Raw genomic sequence first — 22,892 nt, forward strand, 5'->3', positions numbered from 1 at the left:
GTCTGTAGGTTGCACTCGATCTTGTTTCTGAGCACTTTGCCTGTACCTAGGAAATCTGTGGACATTATTATTGTTTTCCTGGAACTTTCCTGGAATATATTTTTAGAGGGTTTCAGCTTTCTTTTGATTTTTATAACCAGGAGGGCACTAGAGGTGAGCGCAAGACCCAGGAGGCAGCTCCGAGGCTGGGTTTGAGTCAGAAACGCACGCGGGAAGTCTTTGCTGCCAGGTTTGATCTATTTTCATACCAAGGTGTAAGGAGAAAGAGGTTACGCTTGTCTCGGCATTGATTGAGGACCCATAATTAATTTGTTTAGCGCGTAATTAATTCTCTAGTTCTTATTTTATTTGTGTACTGTCATGCTTCGTTATGTGCCAGGACATCAGGAATCCTCCCACTAATTGCTGTTTTGTGGTTTTGAAAGCTGCGAGTTACTGGTTTGCAGACCTGGACAAACTGTTTAATTAAGATGTGTCTTCCCATTGCTTTTGAACCACCAGCCGCCAGCAAAAGGGCAGAATTTCACTTTTTCTACGTGAAAAGCCAGATGCTGCTGTAAAGCTCTTGCTCCGTTACCATTAAGCAGTTTTCCCCTGGCCTTTCCTTGCCTCCCTCTCCCACCGACCTTGGCTGAGCTGTGCTGGTTGGTAGCAGCTGGAAAACTGGAGGTATGCATGAAAGCTTTATGGTCTCTCATCCCAAGGGGTCATTAGAGATGGAGACTTGGGGAAGTGCAGCTACTGCTTGGGTGGAAGGCATCCAAACTCCTAGCAGACATGTCAGAAAGACTCTTGTAAAGCCTTGGGAAACTGGGGTAGGCACTGGGAAGACTGGTCTGTGGGTCTTATGGCCCTCAGAGATGCCCCACATGTTGTGTCTGTCTTCTCTGGGTCATGCAACAGTTGTCTTTGCCCGATGAACTAAACCATATCTGCAGAAATGCTGCCTGTAGGGCTTATTTAACATAAGTGGTTCTTCCTTGAAATGCACTTTCACCATGGGACCCCGAGATGAGTGCAGGGCATGGGGATGTATCTGCAGGGGCCTCCAGACCTCACTTGCGATAACACAGACTGTGGCCAGTCGTGAATGTACCCAGGTAGCTGGTGCAGGCTCCGATTGCTCTGATCCCCACGTCGCAGCTGGTGGCACTGGAACAGGGTGCCGGGAGGTTGGACTGCGCCCTCACCTCCACCAAAGGTCATTTGTAGTGGCTGAAAATTACAGGCTGTCCAAAAAGTCCTCCCCAGCCCCAGGGGATGGATCCAGCAAACCATCCTGGGTGGAAGAGCTCATGGCGATGGCCAGGGCTCTGCATACCCAGTGGCTGGCTTGATGCAAGAGGGGTTCGTGCTTGACGTTGGCCACCCCGGAGCAACATCTGGGTGGTGAAGTTGTTCTCCATGAAGGTTTTCAGTGCAGGAGAAGGGAAGGAGTGTGTCCGTGCTGTGTTCTGGAGAGCGGCGATTCCCAAATTTGAACAAGAAGGGGCTTGACCTTTTCTTGGAGATGTAGATGGTGAAGGACATAAATGCCCAGGGTTATTGCAAAGAAACCAGTTTACCCACTTCTCCCCAAGCACTGGGTGCGGATAGCTGTCACGAAGGTGAGGGGTGTCGCTGGTGATGGTACGCTTTATGCTGGAGATGTATGTGGCTAAAAAAACCCACAGAAAACCCCAAAAAACCCCAGAAGTGGCATCCCAAACCTGCTCCGAAGGAAGTTAAAGCTGGTAGAAAGATACACGTTGGAGCGAAAGGATGTGAGGAGGAGGAAGGATTTCTTCTCCTTGGGTTTTTTTTTTTTTGTGGGTGGGGTTAAAATTGTTAAATGCGTTTAGGTGGTGCACAAGGGCCTGTTTAGTGCGTGGAGAGCACCCTGGTTTAGAAAGGATATTTATACACATATAGAAGTAGGATAGTGGGTTGGTTTTGTATCTGAACCCAGTTTCTAATATGTCGCTAAGTGTTTTTACAGAAGTCGTTTCCAGGCTATATTATCACGTTTTTTTTCCAAATTCTGCAAATCAAATTGTTTACATATATATTTATTTATTTCTCATTCCCCCCTGTATTTGAGACTTCCATACAATCCAAGTTTACCCATAATTAGGAGCTTTTTCTGCTTTCTCAGGGTTTTGCTGAAGCAGAATGGGAGCAACTAAGACAGTTGTTTGTCTCAGACAAACAGGCTGGAATCAGGTTTTGAATTTGGGCCCTGGTCAATGAATCCTAATAAGATCCAGAGACTTGGAGAGGCACCTAGCTGTGGTGGGAGCTTCTGGTCTGGACACCCCATCGTGAGTCTCACAAAAGCCTTGTGCCAGTGCATCCTGGCTTGGCCAGAGCATCTCTGCTGGCGTGTTTTTATACGTTCAGTCTTGGCTGAAAGCTAGAAGGACGGGGCATGTGAGTGTTAAAAAAGAAAAAAAAAAAAAGAGGGGCTAAACTTGCTTTAAATGAAATGTCTGTTTTCTTTTTTGTCTTGGATTAGGGAGCTGAAGGGTTGGTAACACAGATATTTTGATAGATGGGAAGAGTGGTCCGGTAGTTTGAATATTAAAGAGAGAGACAGAGTGTGCGTGTGTGTATGTTCCTCTTATTCTCAAGTGTAAAGAGCATTTGTCACCACAAATCATCCTTGATTGCAGAGAGCTGCATTCGTATAGGGCTCACCCACCCACCACCCTCAAAAAATTAGACATTTGTTATATGACATGAATTGAGATTAATTAGCGAATATTAACCCATCAAGCAGTACAGAAGCACATTTTTGGAAGCAGTGGTACTTGCAGCAACAGTGGGTTTGTGTTAGTTCTGGCTGGAAAGTTTGCAACAAAATGTGGCTGGAAAATGCCAGTTTATCAAAACGAAAACTTTTATAGGAATGAGCAGCTTTTCTTTGGAAAAAATTAAAAAGTGCCTGGGCCCTGGAGAGGAGCTGCATCTGGGAAGGATCTTCCTCAGCCCCAACTCTAACACGTTACTTGAGGAGCAGAATTTGGGGTTACCTCGAGAAGGCTACAAAAGCCATAGGCTGGGCAAGGGGGGGAGGTGTCAGAAAGGATCCCAGAGCTGCCACTGCCTCCGCTGTGAATGCAGGGCTGATATTTGGGAAATGGGAAAGTTGGGAACCAGAGTTCTCCAAAGCGCTGCTGGTTTGTGTTGCAGTTCGGAAAAATATTGTTAAAGCAAACAAGCAGGTCTCTAATAGAAAATAAGTCCACAGAGCCATTTTTGTGCTAAAACATGTGAAATAAGGGCAAATAGTCAGCAGGACCTCTACTAATAGAATACACGTCCATGGAAACAACCCAACCTTGTCTTATTTGATTAAAAAAAATAATTCTGTCCTCTTTAAGAGCTCAGATCTAAGCTGTTCTTCATAGCTCTGTAAAATCACTTGCAGTGTATTATTTCCATCATACCTGCTAAAATCCATTATTTAAGAAGACTTTGTCTGCTGGCTTAGTAAGGGGAGTTAAAACCAGCTCTGGGATGTACCATCAGAAGAGGCAGCTGTCAATCAGCAGTGACTGGTTGGCCAAGACCAACTGGTAGCCCAGTGCAAGGACATGTTTGACTTAGTAGATTAAAATGTCGGGTGAAGAACCACTGTGGGAGTTGGGAGCATGTCCGAACACCAACATTTGGAAATACTGGTATTTCTTTGCGTCAATACGTTTCTGATTGTGGCAGCACATCCTTTTGCAAGTAAAAGAAAATTATCTTGATTATTATTCTCTTCTTAGGAATCACATCTTTGTCTTGGTATAAGAGTGGCTCCTTGACTTGCAGAAACTTCTTGGCAGACTGATGCAAGCAAAGCTGAAGGGCTGTCACGGCGAACAGAAGCCTGCCATTTGGTATTGACCAGGGCTGTGTTGCTAATCATCATGCTTTTCTCATCCTCAGCTAGTGCCAATATCTGCAATGTTGTCCTGATGAGGCACACAGAGCTGGAAGAAGGAATTGATGTTTTGGACAGTAACGGAAACATTGTCGGGTCTTCCAGAATTGCTGCAAAACACGTATGTACCTGTGATGTTCCCGGCAAACACTCGGGTGAGCTTGTAGACAACTGGCCTTCAGGCTCAACGAATCCCACAGCCGTAGGAATCGATGACTTGAAAGAGCTAGAAATAGATGAGCTTTACCCATCATGCGGGAAGAACAAAGCGGCAAAACTTAATGCCTGCTTTGTACCCACGCATGCAGTTGTGTAGCCACAAAACTGGGTGTGCTGGTGGACACAGGCTCGTGTCATGCAGGCAAATTCGGTGGCTGAGCGTGATGGTTTGGAAGGGCGCAGACTGACATCAGGAAGATCCTGTGCTATGATACATTCACAGCCTTAGGATTTCTTTGTGGAAACTTGTAAGCAGTTCATGTTGAATACGAAGCAAAGATAACTTACACCTTTTTCTAAATGAGGGAGACTTCATTTTCGAGCTGAGTAGCTTTTTAACCCTTGCCGTGTCAAAGCTGCATTAATGATTGCCAACCAAAGCTTTGAGAGGGTAGCCAGATGTCTTTATCCTCGTCCTAACACCTGGTTTGTTTTCCCCTGTAACCTTCTACTCTCTGCCATCTGCCTGCAATTATTCCCTTTTCTTCCCTTCTTACATAGTTTTGTCTTCTGAGCATCATCTGATTGTCTGAGGCATGTTGTTTCCAAGTGGGCTTTAATCTGAAATGTAAAGCATGTACCGAAGCACACGCCCAGGCAGAGGAGTTAATAATATAATGCTTGGCATTTCTTTCGCTCCTTCTGTCCAAGGCTCTTAAGGCACTTCATAGACAGCAATTAATGTACAGATTTACAGTCCTCGGCAAGAAATGGGAGATCTCTAATACATCTCCATATTGTTGTTTAACAGGGAGCTTAAAACAATCTGTTGAAGGGCTCGGAGATACTTATTTGAGCCAGTTTTCCTCACTTATATTAACTGGCTTCAGGACCCAGCTTCCTTTCTCCATCCTAATGGTCGAGGGAAAGACAGACAACATAGAAAATAAATATTAAAAGTGAAGGTACTGTAAGTGTGATTTAGGTGGAGTTTAAACATCAAATTTGGAACTTCTGAGAACTTCTGCTCAGCTGCCATCTAATCCCGATGCTTCTTCTGGAATAGCTTAGTACTGGGTTTTGTCATGTAAAATTTGGCAGATCCTCAGTGTAACACATCCGCACCTCTCTGAGACCTTCTCCTGTTTGGAAGGAGCGAGTGGTCCCAAGCCAGTCCCTATGCATAAGTTTCAGCATTTCCATCCAAAATCCATAGTATCCTCTGCCTAGGTCTGTTGAAGCCCCACGCATGGTCGCAGTGCTTGGAGGGTCCCAGGTAGGTGCTGGCAAAGGTGGTTGGAAGAGGTAAATGAAGACACAGTGGTGCTTAAGCACCTTGCTAGAGCGCCCATGATCATCTCTAGGTCTCATCTCAGGGTAATTGATAGGTATCATGCTGCCAAGCAGTTCTGTTCGCTGCTTCCCGGTGAATCTTGTCAGGGAGAAAGCACCAGCGGAGGGACAACCGTAGCTCCGCAGTTGGGTGTCTTCCTGGGAGAGGAGAGCCCTGTGTGTTACGATGCTTTGCAATAAATCACCAGTGATTAAAAAACAGAAACAAGTCTTGGAGCTGGCAATAAGGTGCTGCGTTCCCCCAGCACGTAACTGAAGTTGAAACTCAGTTGAGGGAGGAAGGGTTGAAGCTGCTGCTCAGCCCATACTGAGATATTTCACCTTACAGCATCCTCCAGGCAGCTGTTTTTCCTTTCTTTCTTCCCCCAGACAGCACTAACATGTTTGTGTAGGAATATGACGAGATGTTTGAGCGCTTTTCGTCACATAAAGTGAAATCAGGGAAGCTATTAGGTGTCTCTGTTTATTCTGCTGGATTTGTGACCAAGCATGGGCTCCAGCCCACCATTTGTGGCAACGGAGCAAAAATAGGTTGTATACAAATAGCTGATAGCAGAGTTGAAAGTGTCTGTTGATGCATTCACATATGCAACAGAAGAAAGGCCAGCCAAACCATTTCTGTGCCCACGCGTTGATTGCTCAGTGCAGGTACATCCTGAGATTTGTTTTACATGTGTTGGGTTTGTTTGTTTCTTTTTCCTTTTCAGGCACTGCTTGAAACGGCCCTGACTAGAGTGGTCCTGCCAATGCCTATACTGGTTCTACCTCCAATTATTATGTCCATACTGGAAAAGTAAGTGTTGGGTAATACGAAGCGGGGACCTTTTCAAAGGGAAGGGAGAAAAGATGCTCAGGAGGTGTTATTCATTGATATTTCTTAGCATTGGTCATAGAATCATAGAATAGTTTGAGTTGGAAGGGACCTTTAAAGGTCATCCAGTCCAAGCCCCCTGCCATGGGCAGGGACATCTTCAACTAGATCAGGTTGCTCAGAGCCCCATCCAACCTGACCTTGAATGTTTCCAGGGATGGGGCATCTACCACCTGTCAAAGTTCCATCAAAGACCTTTTTTGCTTATTAAATTTTTCATGTTCCAGCATTTTTGACCATTGTTGGAGGCTGTTAAAGCGTGGTTGACGTGGTTATTTTAAATCATCTTTCTGAGACCCCAGCAGTTTGAGTAACCCTATTCTGTAGGGTCAGTGTGAGCCAAAACTCTCTGAATTCAGTGGAAAAGCGTCCATAAGTTTTCAGTCCTCCACTTAGCAAACACAGCTGCCACATGGAGTCAAACTAAAGGTCTTGGCTCGTGTTCAGCCAGCGATGGGGAGTGTAGGGACTTGCTGACCACATACCGCATCCAGACCACCTTGGCCACTGTTGGACTTGCTTATGCCCTGTTTGAACTCACTTGTAGTTTCTTTCAATAACGTCCTGTGGCTTGGACTTCCCCAGAAGAATATATGCTTCGCGTATTCTGCAGAAATTTGCTTTCCATCACTATTTAAGCCAGAACCTCTCCTGGCAGATGTCTCCGTGGAGCATCAGTGCTGGGAGAGTGGGCAGGAAAAGGCAGGGTTATTATTTCATGTCTAATTATTTCCTATCAACTGTCTCCTACCCCAAACTGCCCTGTCCATTGGCCATTCTCCCACCTTGCTTTCCAATACCTCCGCTTTTTCTTCTGCCCAGAGGTGCAGTGAGCCTGTTAGGAGCTGTTGGGTGCCTGTGGCTCCTTAGGACACCCATCAGCAGCTCATTCGGTGTGAATATCTGTGGGGTGGGGACCACCTTGCCAACTAATTAGTGCATTGAAAGATGGGGGTGCTAAAGGGCTTGCTACCTTTGTCCAGATAGCCAAGCTGGAAGCACTCTTTAAACAAATCTGTTGATAATGGCTGCTCTAAAGCACTCCACTGACAAAGTAAATAGCAATTAGTACGATTAGGGATTGACCCATAGCTTTGGTTAGCCTTGTTTACCCTTGTAGAAACACCCCTGGGCAATCTTCTCTTCTTAACGGAAGGGTCGGGCTTGCTTCTGTAAATTTGGAGTCTGATTTTTAACATCTAAATTTAAAAATATAGATATAGTCTGGTACCCCTCTAGCACCTAGAGACTCTCACCAAGATCGGTTCCTCCTATGGCCTGGGTGTGGGGAGAAACAGGGCAACAAACTCTGTTTTGGAAACTGTAAAGTAAGTTCTTTCAGTCCTTTTCGGCCAAAATACGCTGTTTTCCTTTCTTTTTCAAAGGGACTGTGGTGGTTCCCTGCCGCAGGGCACAGTCTTGGTAACGCTTGCGGCAAGCCACTGTTTGGAGACAGCTGCTGGAGACACACAAGGACAAGGGTTGGATTCCAGTCCCCCTAATTTTGTGCAAAGCATTTGATTTTCACTTTGTGCTCCTCCTTGACAAAAGCTCTGCAGCCCCTTCCCTGCTCCAAGACCCTGTGTCACCCACACGGTCCCCAAGCCCATGATCTATCTGCAGGAGAGGTGCTCGGGAGTGACCGTGTCTTACTCTGGAGTACCTTACTCTGGAGTACCTTACTCTGGGCTTGCTCAAAATCGTGTGTAAGAAGAACAGGGATTGTCACTTATCTTTGTACCCCAGCAACTTGGCAGCTTCCCTGCTTCAAATTCAGATACGTGATTCTAGCCTTTATAATCCCATCAAAGCTGCTTTGCTGTTGTCAGTCGAGAGGACTTCTATTTTCATCTGTCCACATGCCAGACACTTCAGAAATGCCACCGATTTGTGATGTTCTTACCACAGAGCTCTTTCTTTTTGCCTTTCTGTCGCAACTGAGGCTTTGCACCAAAGTGGCTGCATGTGTTACCGCTGGCTTAATACGGGCACTGGTTCCAGTCTAACCATACCTTGGTGATTAGCTCATCCAGGAAAGAACACGCCAGAGGACAAACTGTTTTATCTGTATAATTCAGAGGATCTTTGCTATTCTGGTTATCAACATGAACAGTCAAAAATCTTTATGTGCAAAAATTCAAAGTTTCTAGAAATCTGGTCTATAAATGATTGTCATCAGCAGAAAATGCTGAGGACCATCACGGGTCTTGCTAAGCATCCACAAGCTCAAATAAAACTAAGAGTAAAATTTGCTTTGCACTTGGGGGCATCATAACTTCTTGTACTGATAGAATGAGTTTTACTAAATGCACCTGTGCTCTGTGCAAGACTTACTGAAACTCATTTTATCTGTCAAGCAAATGTAGGCATACAGGAGGTTGTCTTCAAAAAGTCATAATTTTAACTAATAGAAAGACCTAATTCAGGTTTGCAAGAGAATACTTTCCTCCCCACCATCCCCAAATGAAACTCTGTAGATATAAAAATATCTGGGCAGTGATTTTGCCTGCCTAAATTCTACAGGCTTTGTGCCTACTCTTTCATTTTCCATCAAATATCTTTGGATTCTTGGAAGCCTGTGAGTGAGAAACAGCAGGGATAAGGAGTGGAGTGCGGTTTGGCCACGCAGCTAGAGGTGGTATCGCTGTAGGACATGGAAGCGTCCATCTGACATGGAGAGCATCCCTTTCCATAGCCGAGGGGTTCGCAGTCCAGGTGTCGATTCACGGATCTTTTAAAGCGGTTATTGAAGGACACAGTCAGAGGTGAAACCTCGTTTTGCAAAAAAACTTGGAGCATTTGGTGAAAAGTTTAACTTTTTTAACTTAGTAGAATTTTAGTTAGACTAGGGCATTTTTAATGGGAGTCATATCAAGGCACGCATTATCAATTTATTTATAGAAATCCTTACAGTGTCTCCAAATGAGAAAGATGAGAGTGACGGCTTATTATTTGGAGGCTGGAGATCTGGAATCAGAAGTCGCAATCTGGATCCTCTACTAAGTCATTTGCATTTGGGGTTGTGGCGAAGGAGGAGAGCGATTCTCCTGCCTTGCATTTAAGTCCGGGTGGAAGTGGGTGACAGTGCTGCAGCTGGGTGGGAGTTGCACCACCCCAGGAGCGAGCTACGTGCTCCCAGCAGTGGTTTTCGGATTCATAGAAAACCCGCTCACTCGTTTTGGTCTCGGTATTCAAAAAGTTTATTTTAAGTGGCCAGTTCCTGGTCGTCGTCTTTCCACTTGGATCCAGGTCTTTCCTCTCTCTCAGCCATCTCTCCATCTGCATGTTTTAACTCCCCCAGCTGCCTCTCTCGTCTCTTGTGCCATTTTTTTCAGCTCTCTTGGCTTCTCTCGTCTCTTTGCCTGCTGTGTATTTTAACTCCCAGGGCCGCCTTCTCTGCTCTCCAAGTAATTCAATGTTACCTCCCACTGCTGAGCTCCGCAGCGCGCCATTCTTTCCCCATGTTTCATGCATTTCCTGCTGCTTGGACGCTCTGTTGAAGCAGCTAACATATAGAATCAATGTTTATTTTGAGACTACATATGCCATGCGGGGAACACGGTGTCAGTTATTTTGTGCAGATGTATTCTCATTTAAGTTTTATAAATAATATCTGTGTTGGCAACTTTAATACGGAAAAATATTGGTTTCACATCATCTATGAGACGAAGACGACTCATCTATGGGATGTAGCTGACTTTGGGACAGACAATGGAAACTTCAATAGTACCTCCATGTCACAGAGCTGTGGGGACAATTACATCCACTTCATGAAGTTGGACTTCTCGTCCTTCAGACGTTTCCCTTCATTCAGATGCTTCTGTGAATCCTTTTATCTGGTAGTTATGATGAAATTTGGGAAATGTGCAAGTTTCTCCCAGCCGTCATCCAAGACTTCTCCAGTAGTCTTTGTACAGCTTCTGACTCCTTGCAGAGTTGAAGCCCATCACGCAGCTGGTCTATGTGTAGACCGTCCAGGTCTGTGTGTAAGTGCAACCTCAGGTTCTCCTGTAGGCTGAGCTCTGTGGTGGGAGAGCCCAAATCCAGTGGTACTTGGTTCATGTGGTCTGGACAAGTGGTGGACAAGCTCAGTCCACCAGCAATGTCTGCTGTGGACGCTTTGAGCTAATAGCTGGCAGTGGAGATGGAAGAACCTAAGCTCTTCTTATCTCCTCATCCTAAAGCCTCTTCTCTGCCTCGCAGTACAGGCAATCTCAGAGGGTCTGAAGTGCAGCAGAACGTCTGAGGATGGGCTCCAAGAGCTCATGAATGTCAGGCTAGACAGGAGGAGGCCCTAGAGCCGACTGTGTAGTGTTTATGGAGGAGAGATAAAGCTGGAACTGTAGGCAATGGGCAAGAGCTGAGAGAGAAGCAGGGAGCAGAATAGCTGTGTCCATAAAAAAGGAGGATTTCTACTCTTTCTTCATCTCCACATCATCCTGATCTTGTGTCAGAGCTGCTACAGCATGTCAGCATCCTCATGCAGCAGTTGTCAGGGTTGTTTTCCTGTAAAGCTCATAAAATTAGGATGCTCCCAGGCTGGATCAACATTACAGAGCTGCTCTGGCTTAGCTAAGTCAGTCTAACCATGAAAAATGGATTCTTTTGATGGATAGCCAGGGCTCAGCCCGTGGTTTTGTGGTGCTGGAAGGGCGTTTTCTGCAGCTTAAACCATGTTTTTCACTGCAGAAATATGTGTGAGGTGGGAGGCCCTCCTAGACCTCATGTTCATGGCCTTTTGCTGGAGGTATTCTCCTTCTGACAGTGTGTGCAGAACATTTCCTCCAAGTGCTCTTCCTCCTCTGAAGTGCAAAGTCTCTCTGTCCAGCTAAACCCTCGCTGAAGTTTGTTTAAACTAAACAGCTGCCAGCAGTGACACCTTAAACTGCTGTGGCTGTTTCCAGAGTAAACATTGAAACTGCTCCTTTAATTATGTCAATCAAGCACAAAAATCCCCCCACCTCACTCTGTTTGCATCTGCTGTGTCCTCTGGAGGGGGCACTGGGGCTACAGGCAGGAGCAGGAGATGCTCCTTGGTGAGGACAGCGGTGGCTTGGCTGGGCAGGACAGCAGACAGAGCTACTGGTCGCTAGAAGAGCTTGGCATTCCCAAAATGAGTGACAGAAGCTCAGAAACACCCTCTGCAGATAGCAGAGAGACCTGACGGGCTCTCTGAAGCAGAGACGCGGTACGACGCCGGCTCTGGGAGGTTCTCAGCAGAACTGGGATCTGGGATAGGACAACCACCCCAAAGTTTGTTTGCACATCAGAGGGGTGTTTTGAACCCCGGGCTCTGAGGAGCCTGGGGTGCCTCGGGATACCCAGAGCTTCAGCCTCCAGCGCTTTTCTTACCCCGCCGGCACCCTCGGCGTCTTGCGACGTATGTATTAGCTTTGAACCTGTTTATACCAAACACTACAGAAACCCCACAGAATGTGTCAGCTGGGAGACTTTGGTTAACTCCTGTCATATTTAGTTTAGCATCTGACACCTCCTTCTAGACAAATACAGCTCTGGTTCACTGAACCTGATAACTCCTTTTTAGTACAGCAACTGACTTCCATATGGAATAAATTACAGTACCTCTTGAAAAACGCCAGAGGCAGCTGCCAAATTATGCAAAATTTAAACCACTAATGAACAATGTGATGAAAGTTGAATGAAGGTGTATTTACAAGATCTACAACACACTGTCTCTGCGGAGCAGATGTACTGTCTGTACAAGTATGCGTGTGTCTGTGTATATACCTACGTACATGCACACTCATGCATATTGAAATGTTACCCGTAAGGTCTAGCTGTTTTAGGTATATCCGTTAACAGTAAGTGCTACCTAGGATTAGTAAGCCAGAAGCTCCCCAGCGCGTTACTGCCTTTTTAATAATCTGCTAGGCAAATTTTATGAAGGCAAATTGCAGAAAGAATAGGCATTAGGGGGTTTTGAAGGGGGGTAAAGAAACAAATCTTTAAAAAAAAAAGAAGAAGAAAAAAGAGGGAGGAGGAGGGAAGTATTGCAAAAAATGCACGTTCCTTGCCATGCAAAGGTTGTTATATAAACATGGATCACTTATACTAGCGAGGCAGACCATTGGTGCCAAAAATCTGGCTTCTAAAATTGGGAACAATAAAACATATTATCGTCTTCCTGCAGATTTCCAATGTGAGACCTTCTCTTGGTGCAAACTTTTCAATCCCATGTTGTCTAATCTGAGCGCCAAAGTTTAGTTCGCCAGAGCCAGTCCTGTCCTGTGTACATGGTGACAGTCTGTAAAACTACTGTTCTCCTATGAAAATAGCTTCAAGTACTTCTGCAGAATTACTGGTAGGGTAAGATGATATTTGCTCTTGTGAATATAGCAGTCTGCTTCAGAAGATGCAAATGGCAAAGTTGGGCTGTCAGGAGGATCTAAAGGTCCAGGCCTCCACTTCCCTGATCAAACCCCTTGGCAGAGCACGCAGGACAGTGTTGTAAACTAATTCACTCTTCAACAAATGGATATTAATAGTATTTAGTTTTAATCTGCTATAATAGTCTGCAATTAAACCCTTTGGAAACATCTAATCATTCACTTCCAATGGGGAGCTAATGGGGGAAAGGAGGGGTTTTGATTGCATTTGACAGCTAGCAAAATGCAGCATGCAATATTTAACTTTATACTCTTCTGAGATCTGTGTCGAGAGCAAAGATCCTAGGGACAAAAGAAAAGTGGACCTCTCGACTAATTATGAGTCATTTATTCTGAGCCACACAAATTTTAGAATCTGAATCCCAGTTAAGACATTACACTACATGTGTTAATTAGTCCCCTCTCCTTTTTAAATCAAGCCATAACTCTTCTTAATTAGGAGGTTGGCCAGTGTAATTTGAACTGGCCTGAATTTGAAGCACTCCTGGAAATCACACCTGGGGGCTGTACTGGGGATCATTTTAAATTGGTTGAGTTTTTACTTGGGTGATTATAAGGTCCCCAACAGGGCAGTAATTAAAGAGGGTGCAGCTTCCAGATTAAGATGTCAGGGGTGGTATAAGCAGTGATGTCTTGGTTCTAAACTGTACTCCAGGGAGGCTTGAAGGATGCTGGTCATATGATTTTCTCAGCGAGGGCTCTCGTGGATCACGACAGCTTAAGCAGGAGAATAAATCAGTTCCAGGAGTTGCCCCTCTGCATCCCAGGGACTAGTTATCACAGCTTATTGATGGCGATTCTTGAACGTTGCATTTGTTAAAGAGCGTGGAGCAAGGTAACCTGCTTTCCTGTCTCAGACAAAATCCTTGTGGACTTCTGTAGGAGTCTTTTAGGTTAGATCGTGCTCTATGCAAAACAAATTGGAGAACAGAAGCTTGGCTTTCACAGCACAAATTGATAGGATCAACTCCGTCTCGATAGCTTATTAGTGAGGAGCTGAGATATTGGAGGAGTTAAGGCTCTGGATCTTGTTTTCCTTCCCCACTTCCCCCAAACCTTCTCAAGATGAAGACAGCTTTCAGCAAGCATTGCTAGCAAAGGGCGAAGAATCTGAATGTTCAGACACACAGACAACATACAGCAGGGTAACAAGTTCCCACACATCAGCTGCTCCGTTATAATTCATCAGGTGCGTGTTTGTAGCCCACAGTAAACGTGGAGTAGACGGGGGTTGAGGTAATCTGTTGTCTTGCATTGGCAGCAGGCACGGGCTGTTTAGCGATTAGTGTAATCTGATTGTACCTTCCTTGACCAAAAGAGGAGCTCCTGTGTTATCACCGCAGTGGAAAGGCGTTAAGTAGCAGATCTTTGCCCGTGTTTGATGGCAGGACACCGCGAGCCATCGGCATCCTCAAGAGCAGGATGGACAGAGAAGAGATGCACGTTGGGACTAAGGGTGTAGCTGATGACCCAGCAGCGAATCTGCTGACTCTCTGCGTTGCTAATATACACTGAATATTCAAACAAAACTCACTATCAAGTTGCTGGTTTATATTCCCAGTTTGTTCAGATTGGTAGAAAAAAAAGTTGAATGACAGGTGTAATTTTGGTGTAAATAGCTCCAGAGCAAACCCCTCAAGAATTACGTTTTTCCCCTTAACATTTGTAAACTGTCTGAGGTCCTGTATCCTGGAACATACTTAACATGCCACCTTCTACCAGCTAAATGTTGTCCCTGTCATTGGGTGTTAATTGCATCAGAAAGGTCACTTAATGGGTCATTATCAGAACCTGACCTTGCAGGTATCTTAAAGTGTCTGCTGTTAACAAGTCTTGAACTCATAAATATCCCCTGGGGACAGCAAGTGTTAAAACATCCTTATCACCCACTCTGCAGGGGTTTGATTTTTAACAAATTAAGGTATTGTCGAGTTTACTACTTTATTACCCCATTAACAAAGTCGTGTGCCTTTTTCAGTACCACCTTTTCAGTACCACCGCGTGATAGGGCCAACAAAGTTCGCAATATCTCTCAAGAATCTAATTTCCTTCTGCTCACTCAACATAGTCTCCAAAGCCTTAATGCAGGTGACACCTACACGTGGCCAGATCACCTCGTGTGCCGGGTGCTCCAGTGTGAGACGGTTTGAAATGGGGGAAGTGTGTGTGAAGTGATCCTGTTCTAATTTAGGAGAAGTGAGCACTTTTAGGTTGGCGTGGGCTGTGTAACCCCAGCAGATGCACAGTGCGCAGGACTTATGTGGGTGAACTTGTTGATGACCTACTAAGAAGGAACCTAGACCAGTTAGGGAGAGGGAGACCAGTGGGTCTGGGTGAACACCAGTGTCCGTTCTGATGATGGCATGCAAGCACCTGCTCTATGAAATGGTCTAACGAAGCCTTTCTTTTCCAGAACATCACTCCTGAGGTCCCGTCCCCGGATGATTCTCCCAGTCCAAAGCCTTGTGTGCCTCGCTGCCTTTGGCCTGGCCCTCCCCTTGGCCATCAGTCTCTTCCCGCAGATGTCCGAGGTCAGTACATGTCTGGTCACTGCAATGGGATATCTCAGAGGGGCTTGCCGATGCCACTGCTTGTTTTGCCTTCCTGGATAATAGTCTTATTCCTATGGGGCCTCCTCCATTTTTGGATGAAGTTGGTTGCTGTCTTCTTTGCTTGAACAAGTGCAGATTCACTGGGCAGGTGATGGTTATGTTAGTCCCTCCTGTTAGCGCGTGCGAGCACAGATTAGTATCACACAGCTTTTCTATGCTTTTAACCAATGTTCGGATCATGTGGGGGGATGTACCTTCCAAGCAAACAGAGGAAGAACTGAACAGAGGAACCTTTGTTCCACCCAGCAAACGCACCTTTTACAGGCGAGGGATGGTCATGTGTGATCCTCCTCCCTTCCATCGCATCCGTTGTTCTCCAGGGGTGGTCTGCACCAGGCCTCTGCCGTGTGGAGGACATTTAGACTGTACAGTAATCAGAACAGCAGGGATCAGCGGGACAACCAGGTTGGAATAAAGTGGTTTTTTAAATGTACGAGGATAATGTTCTGCCCGCTTGATCGCCAGTCAGAGGAGTGTCTCAGCTAGCACGGAGGGTATCTGGTCCCTCTTCAGTGATACCCAGGTCAGGTCTGGTCAGATCACAAGTCAAGAGATGTTGGTGTTTCTGACTGATGACTTCTGCTCTGAGACTCCAGCTGGGTTCGTCCTGTCTTGTCTGGGGACGTGAGCTTAGTCAGAGCTGAGCTGTACCAGGGAGGACGTGGTTCAGCTGCCCCTCTCCCATGACAGTGGTGTTTCTTGGTGTTAACATAGTGAAAACAAGTCTTTGTCCATTAAGCAAAGAGCCTGGGATAGACATTTGTTGTGGATGTACTTTCCCAGGGCTTCTTTGAGGGTTTCTGCCTTTTCGTCATCTAGCCTGGCTAGAGGAAGAAGACACAGCCTGGGGGCTAACAGAGGAAAACTAGCCAAGGAAACAGGCAGAATGACTAATGAAATCACTTGTACCTAAGTTAGTTGAACGAATTGCTAAGGTGTATTTTTTTGTAAGTCATTAATTTTGACCATTCGATGTTTGGAGCTCATGGATTTGCAGATTGTAAATTTGTACATTTACAGGGAGGGACTCTATTAGAAAGTGGTAAGACCTCTATCAAACAGAGCAAAGGACTTTGCTGAAGGTTTTTTGGTGTCAACTCGAACAGTTGATCAGAAATTGGTATCACAGTCTCTAATGGTTAATTCATTTTTTTAGGTCTGGATGAGTTTATCTAGAACTTCTAGCCAGGGAATCTTGTTGTACACTTGTCTGCTAGACCGAAAAATGTGATACAGATTTTTTGTTGTCCTTCTAGCTGTTTCCAGGCTGAGATAAAACTGTCCCTTAATCTTCTCTTTAAGAAACTGAATATATCTCAATCTCGGAGTTTCTTGCTATAAGATGTGTTTTCTGAAGCTTTAATGATTCATATGGCTCTTCCTTAAACTTTTTCTAATTAGTCAACATCCTTTTTGGAGCAGTTCCATAAGAACCAGACACAGTATTCCAGTAAGAAGTTGCACAAGCACCAGTTGCAGGAGCAACGTGATTTGCCTGCTTCTACTTGAATTCATACATCCACAGAACACGTTAGTCATTTTGGCATGAGCTCAACCTTAGCTCCTTGTCCATCATTTTTTTGCTGTGATCCCAAGTTCTGCCCAGAGGTTTTGGTTATGAAAGACTGAGGAATATTTCCAGGTCTCGCACACGTTCAAGGTACGTGCCCAGAGTATATCCAACGTTCCTGTTGGAAGGAGGCTCGGACATAGAGCATCCCTTATGCTCCTATTTCCAGGGAAAGGAGCCCCACCCACCAGAAGGTAGCCATGGCCTTTCCTGAGAGGTCTTCTTTCGAGATAATCAGGGGAGCAAGACCACAGGAGGTACCACCAACCCCACAAGTGACACTGCCACCGTTCTCCCAAAATGGTGCCCCATGCCATAGGTGCGCTATTTGCACCCAGAGGCAATTTTATATTTGACCATATGTTTGACCAATTTTATGTTTGCACGTTGACTTCTTTTCCACACATCTAGACGCCTCTGTATCAGTGACCTGGGCTCTTAATTATTTACTGCTTTCCCAGACTTCGTGTCATCTCAAGCCTTAAGCGGCGGTCATTGTGTATTTTCTCCCTTCTCACTGATGATGCACATGTTTAATAGCCTTGGCCAAACAAAACCATTCTTTCAACATAGACAGGAAACTCACCCTACAATTCTGTTTTGAAATTTAGCATTTTGTACGTTTCCAGTATTTTCTGTAGGCATTGCTTAGCATGGGCTTCTCTGAAATAGTAAGTGCCTACTAAGGTAGTGGGAACTAAAGCTTTGGTACCAGAATCTGAGGCATTCAGAGTTAAACACTTCGGGCTCTACAAAAATAATTATTCATTGCCTTAGTTTCTTTATCTAAAAATGAAGCTCACAAGGTCTTTTTGCCTTTTGTGTTATAGCTTTAGGGGTGACAGATAATTTATAACATATAGTATCTGATATTGCAGCTTGAGAAATTGTGTTGGTGCTAACAGCTGAATGAATTCTAGCCCACAGGGAAAGTTAAGGTCTGGCTTCCTCCAAGGGATATTCAAATTGCAGGCATTAGACAATACTGAAACCATAAAGCATCACTTGAAAATGACCTTCTAAAAACAGATGAAATGTTATCTGCAGTGTAAACATGAATCAGTGCTGATTAGTGGATCAAGCAGAACGACGTGCTCTCTGCCCACGCTTCATGTCAATGAAGAGAAACCATTACAGCTGGTGGTATAGCTCATTACTTACTGGGGTCTCGGCTCCGCTCAACTGGAGTTAGCTCCATGCGCACAGCTGGACCCCACATCTGTTGACACGAAGGAATCAAGTTCTCCATAGCAGCCTGGTCTGATCCGTCTTCTAGTTATGGTTGCATTCATTACAAGTATGTGGGATTGTGTGTGTAATGGGTGTTCCTCCCATTCTGCAAAATCTCATTGAGACTTTCTCAGTGGTCAGTGACTGTGGGGATGCTCAAGTGAGCAGAGCGAGTGATTTATCTGAAACAATCTCTCCAGAGCCATTTCTTCACAGCATTGGATAGGAAATCTGAGTTGCCTTGCAAAGAGCATTTCTCAAACTTCTTGGTTACTCATCACTGGTCCATGAACTTGTCAGGTAACTAAGTTAATAGACTTTAGGTGTTTGAACATTGTATATGTACATGCATGTGTATATATGTATGCAAGTGTGTATTTACTTTTTCTCATAGCTGCAGTCGTTCACCTACTGTACCAGCTATGAACATAACACGACTGAGATGATGCTGTTGTAATGAGCACTACCCAGGGAGTAAATTATTAACAACAAGATGTAATAGGCGTGTTCTGTTCCAAAAATATGATTATGGTCTGAGCAGCAACCCTTTCAGGAATTGTAAATGAGCCAAATTCTGCCCTTAATCACACATTCACAGTCCTTTTTCTTTAGTCAGAGAGCAAACACAGAAGCTGCTGTGTTATTAAGCACTTTTTTTAGCATGGGAGCTTGAGTGGCCGCCTTTGATCCACTCTTCTAAAGGGGCTCAAACTTACAATTAGTTTTCAAGCAGAATTGAAGCCTTGCAATAGATGTAATAAATGTGCTAGATAAATGCAGCCACCTTATCACATCAGCTCTAGCTGCTTCAGAGTTATACCTGTTTTAAAGTAACATAAGAGAAATCAGAATTCAGCTCTGGTTGCATTCAGGAACACCAATATCAACTAAATGAAAATTCTGGAGCTGAACAACCTTCATGTGCTGGGAAGGATAATCCAGGTCTTCTCTTTGGTCGGTATTTAGTCTAGCTAAGACCTCATACCTTCCTTGATTTTGTACAGATGGAATCCACTTTGAGGTCTGCGACGATGCTCCAGAATTACAGCTTGTTTCTAGATGTTATCGTTTTGAAGATTACATTATAAAAATAAAACCCTAGTGTCAGCCATAAAGACGTGGGTCCTTGAGACTAAGCACACTTAAGATGCTGAGAAATTCACTTTTCATCCCAATATAGTGTTAACTCCGGTACCTAAATGCATCAATATGCATTAAGTAATTCACTGCTGTTAAGTTTAGGAGAAACATCTAGTTAATGCATTTAGCCCACAACCTCCAACTGCCTCCCATGCCCCCCGGGGAATCTCTTTTCTAGCTGCCTATCCTACAGCATCCCCACTGACAACTCCTACTCAGCTATGCACTGCCAATAGAAACAGCTGTGACAGTTCCAAACTGAAAATGGGACTTGTGCAAATGAAATTCAGTGTAGCAGCAAAAGAAATAACCATGGGGTTGCTCCACTGATTTTCCACCCTTTGGTCCCTGCTCATCCAGATCATTCATTTTTCAGCATCCAAGAGGATGCTGTTGAACTTCCAGGGTGCTGCAAACCCACTGAAACTTGCCTCATCCCATGCCCAGTGTGCTGGATCGTGCTGATAAAGAAGGATAAACCCAGGTGAGAAATGGAGCTGAAGCAAGAGCTGATGGCAGAGAAAACCCTTCCACTAGCTGTAATACACACGCCCTCACCAAGGGTTAGGTTGAAAGGACCTTGGTTGCTGGTTAGGGCAAAACAAGCCATCTTCCAGAATTAGGCTGATTTCAGCTGAAAGCCTTTTCTTAAAAATAATCTTCCTTTTGGATCTCCAGGACAAGGGGAATAAACAGCCTAAAATCCAAGGCTGAGCTATTGTTTTCCAATCTGTTTTAGCCTTCATCTTGTTGGCAGGCTGCTTTAGAAAAGCAAAAGGTTAATGAGCCAATGTGCAGTGGGATTATTGCAGTAAAGATGACAGTGAACCAGTAATTACTAATTAGATGCAGTTTAACAGGAGGAACAAGTGAAATCTCCTCTTCACCAACTGTCAATAATTAGCAGATTTGGTGAGGTTGAAATGTGTCCACAGTTAAAAGGCTGATTTTTTAATGAAATGGCACTTGACAAAAGAGCTGTATGGAGGTCACAGCCATAGCCCTCGAGACGCTTCCCTATACCATACTTAGGAGGGAAATCAGATGCAAGACAGCAGGGGGTCCCCATGAAACCATTTCTCCCTTGGGATTGCATCGCACGGGGGGAGGGGAGCAGGAGGGATTCTCTGCAGTAATTTTGTCCAACTTGGATGAGAAGCAAAGGAAAGGATTTGCCAGCTGCCATGGGGAAAAAATGTTTGAGAAGTGAGAAGTTCTATGGTATTTCTTTGCTTCTGGGTCTGAGGAATGGTTTCCTGAGAGTCTGGTAACCTGAGTGTGCTGGCCAAAGTCTACCCTTGGGATGGAGGTTGGTCTTGGAAGGAACTCCTCTTAGAAAAGAAGTGGCACAAGGTCCTTAAGGACTGGCAGGAGGCTGGAAGCTCAGTGGTATGTGTCTCCCAAAGACTGCAGAAGATTCAAGCTCTGCCCTGAAGCTTTGGTTTCATACTGGCACACAGGCGATGCTCCATCGTTGACTTCTGAAGCATTAAGAGGTTCATCTGAGGTTCCTCTCCTATGTACTGATCCAGTTTCTCTTCTGGCAAAGTGACTATCAACATAGGCAAGAGTATCTTTATTTTCCACGTGAACTTAAAATGGAGAGGTGATCTGTGTGAGCTTCTTTAATGCCCATGAAACTTTTTAGTTGAGCAGAAACCTCCAGGATTTGTATGATACTGAGGGGTTGAATGCTGATGTGGTTCAAGTAGGGCTGGAGAGAAAAGCTATGGTATTTGGAAATGTGTTGAGCCCTGTTCCGGCATTCAGATGAATGGATGAAGGATGGTGCTTAAGGTTTGCATCTGGCATTCTTCAGTGAGGATGGACTTGTTCCTGTCAGAGGTTGGAGGACAAATGAGTGACCCCTTTCAGAGCATACTCCTGTGCCTGGAAGGGGAAAGTGATGGGAGAGGAGGTGATGTTTGGGGAACAGCAGAATGATACTGCCATGACTACACACAAAGGCTGGACACGGTTGCACAGAACTCAAATGTAAGTTACTAACCCATCTTTTATAAGAAATAATAGCCTAAGGAAATCATCAACTAAGTCTATACTTGTAAAGCCAGCAGGGTCCGAGCACAAGCTGAGTGACTGGCCCATGGTGTCCAGCCTGATTAATTGCCTGCATCCTCTCTGGGTCGGTTTTGGCTCGCCAGCTAATGCTGGAGGGTAGCGCTCCCAGGGACTGCTCCCCAGGAATAGAGCCTCCCTCTTTGGGGAAGAGTTTGGCCGTATGGATGCAAGCTGTGCCATACCGGTTGACCCCTGAGCCTGAGACTGGATTCTGGTTCATGTTGGTTCATGCAGCTGTAGCCTCGCCTGTCCCGTTGCAAGTATTCAGGAAGTTGTGGTGCAATAATTTTAGTCTGGGACCTCTCTAGGTTAATTTAATTTATGACTTACAGGGCTTATTTGAGCTGAGTTTTGACATCAGAGGACCATGGCCTTAATCTTGCATTACAGGAGAGTCGTGTCTTCCTGCACCACGACAGAACTGTGCCTCGACTGAGCAGTGGAAAGGCAAAGATCTCTTTAGCCTTTGCTTTAAGTGTCTGAGACTGCTGGCACACAAAGCAAAGGGTACATCTGTCCTCCTGGACTTCTGATGGAGCCTGCCCTTGCTGTCAGCCTGGGCATGGACCTGAAGTCTGGAGACCAAAGTGTTTGTCACCGGCTCTTTTTGTGACAAATCATTCCCTGCTCCAAATCAAATTACAGCCTTGGCCATGAACCTTCATGAAGTCACCAGAGCAGCTCAAAGCACTGTGGGACCAGTCCCCAGTACTCAATTCTGCTGTCTCAGTAGCTCATGCAGAGAGATGGGACCTTAGTCATGCAGCAAGCAGGAGTCCTCACCTGTACGTCTCAAGAAGGTGACCGTGCAGTAACTGCAATCTGCTGAACAGGGAAGGTTGGCCTGAGGCTGCTTGCTAAGGGATGAGCAGTGAACTTGAACCTGACTCTGGCCTAAACAGCCAATTTTTTGGCAAGGTTTCAATCTCCTTTGGGTTGAGACAGGAGTGCTTTTACCCTCTGCTTCTCTGACATCTCCCTTCCTTCTCGGTTCTCACCAGCCCTCTCTGGTTGAGAGTATCAAGCATCAAGGGCTTAGCCCCCCTTCTCAGCCCCTAGCTCAGGTTTTCCTTCACCTGCGCCAGCTGTCGGGGCAGGGTTTGCAGACCCGCCGTGTGTTTCCCGAGGAGCCAGACTTCACACGCTGCCTCCCCCGTAGCCCTACCCTTTGGCTTTCCCTTTACACCTCCACTGCTCTCCCCCCTCGCCCCCCTCGGCAGCCTGGCATCTGCAGAACACCTTTCCTGTCAAAGCAACCAGGAAAAAAAAAAAAAAAAAAATCACAGTAGCTTGTTTCCTGTGCTGCAGATTCCCTCAACAACTTTTAGTTTCCTTCTAATTGCATTGCACGGGAAAGCTGCTGCCCGGGAGCCCGCTAGCACGGAGGAGTCTTTGCATTACTGGAAGTATTTAGGTGGTCTGGGATGATTTGGCTGGATTCGTGCTTGTGCTTAGGCTTGCAGAGGGACGCACCGGGTGCCGGAAGGGTCTCTCCAGAGGATGGTGATGAGCTGTTATCACTATTGCAGTAATTGTCAGTGTTATTCCTGTGCTCTGCAGA

The 22,892-nt window shown here is 45.4% G+C and overlaps 1 protein-coding gene across 1 annotated transcript in view; it reads left to right on the forward strand.

Annotated features, from left to right (window-relative positions):
- Positions 1-22,892, forward strand: part of SFXN5 (sideroflexin 5) — a 93,192-nt gene that overhangs the window by 56,818 nt on the left and 13,482 nt on the right. The window contains exons 12-14 of the mRNA XM_009572723.1: positions 3,916-4,031; positions 6,130-6,215; positions 15,114-15,231. Coding sequence (XP_009571018.1) covers positions 3,916-4,031; positions 6,130-6,215; positions 15,114-15,231 — 320 coding nt within the window. The remainder of the gene's footprint in view (positions 1-3,915; positions 4,032-6,129; positions 6,216-15,113; positions 15,232-22,892) is intronic.

The sequence above is a fragment of the Fulmarus glacialis genome, unplaced genomic scaffold (assembly GCF_000690835.1).
Source record: "Fulmarus glacialis isolate BGI_N327 unplaced genomic scaffold, ASM69083v1 scaffold430, whole genome shotgun sequence".
Lineage (NCBI taxonomy): Eukaryota > Metazoa > Chordata > Aves > Procellariiformes > Procellariidae > Fulmarus > Fulmarus glacialis.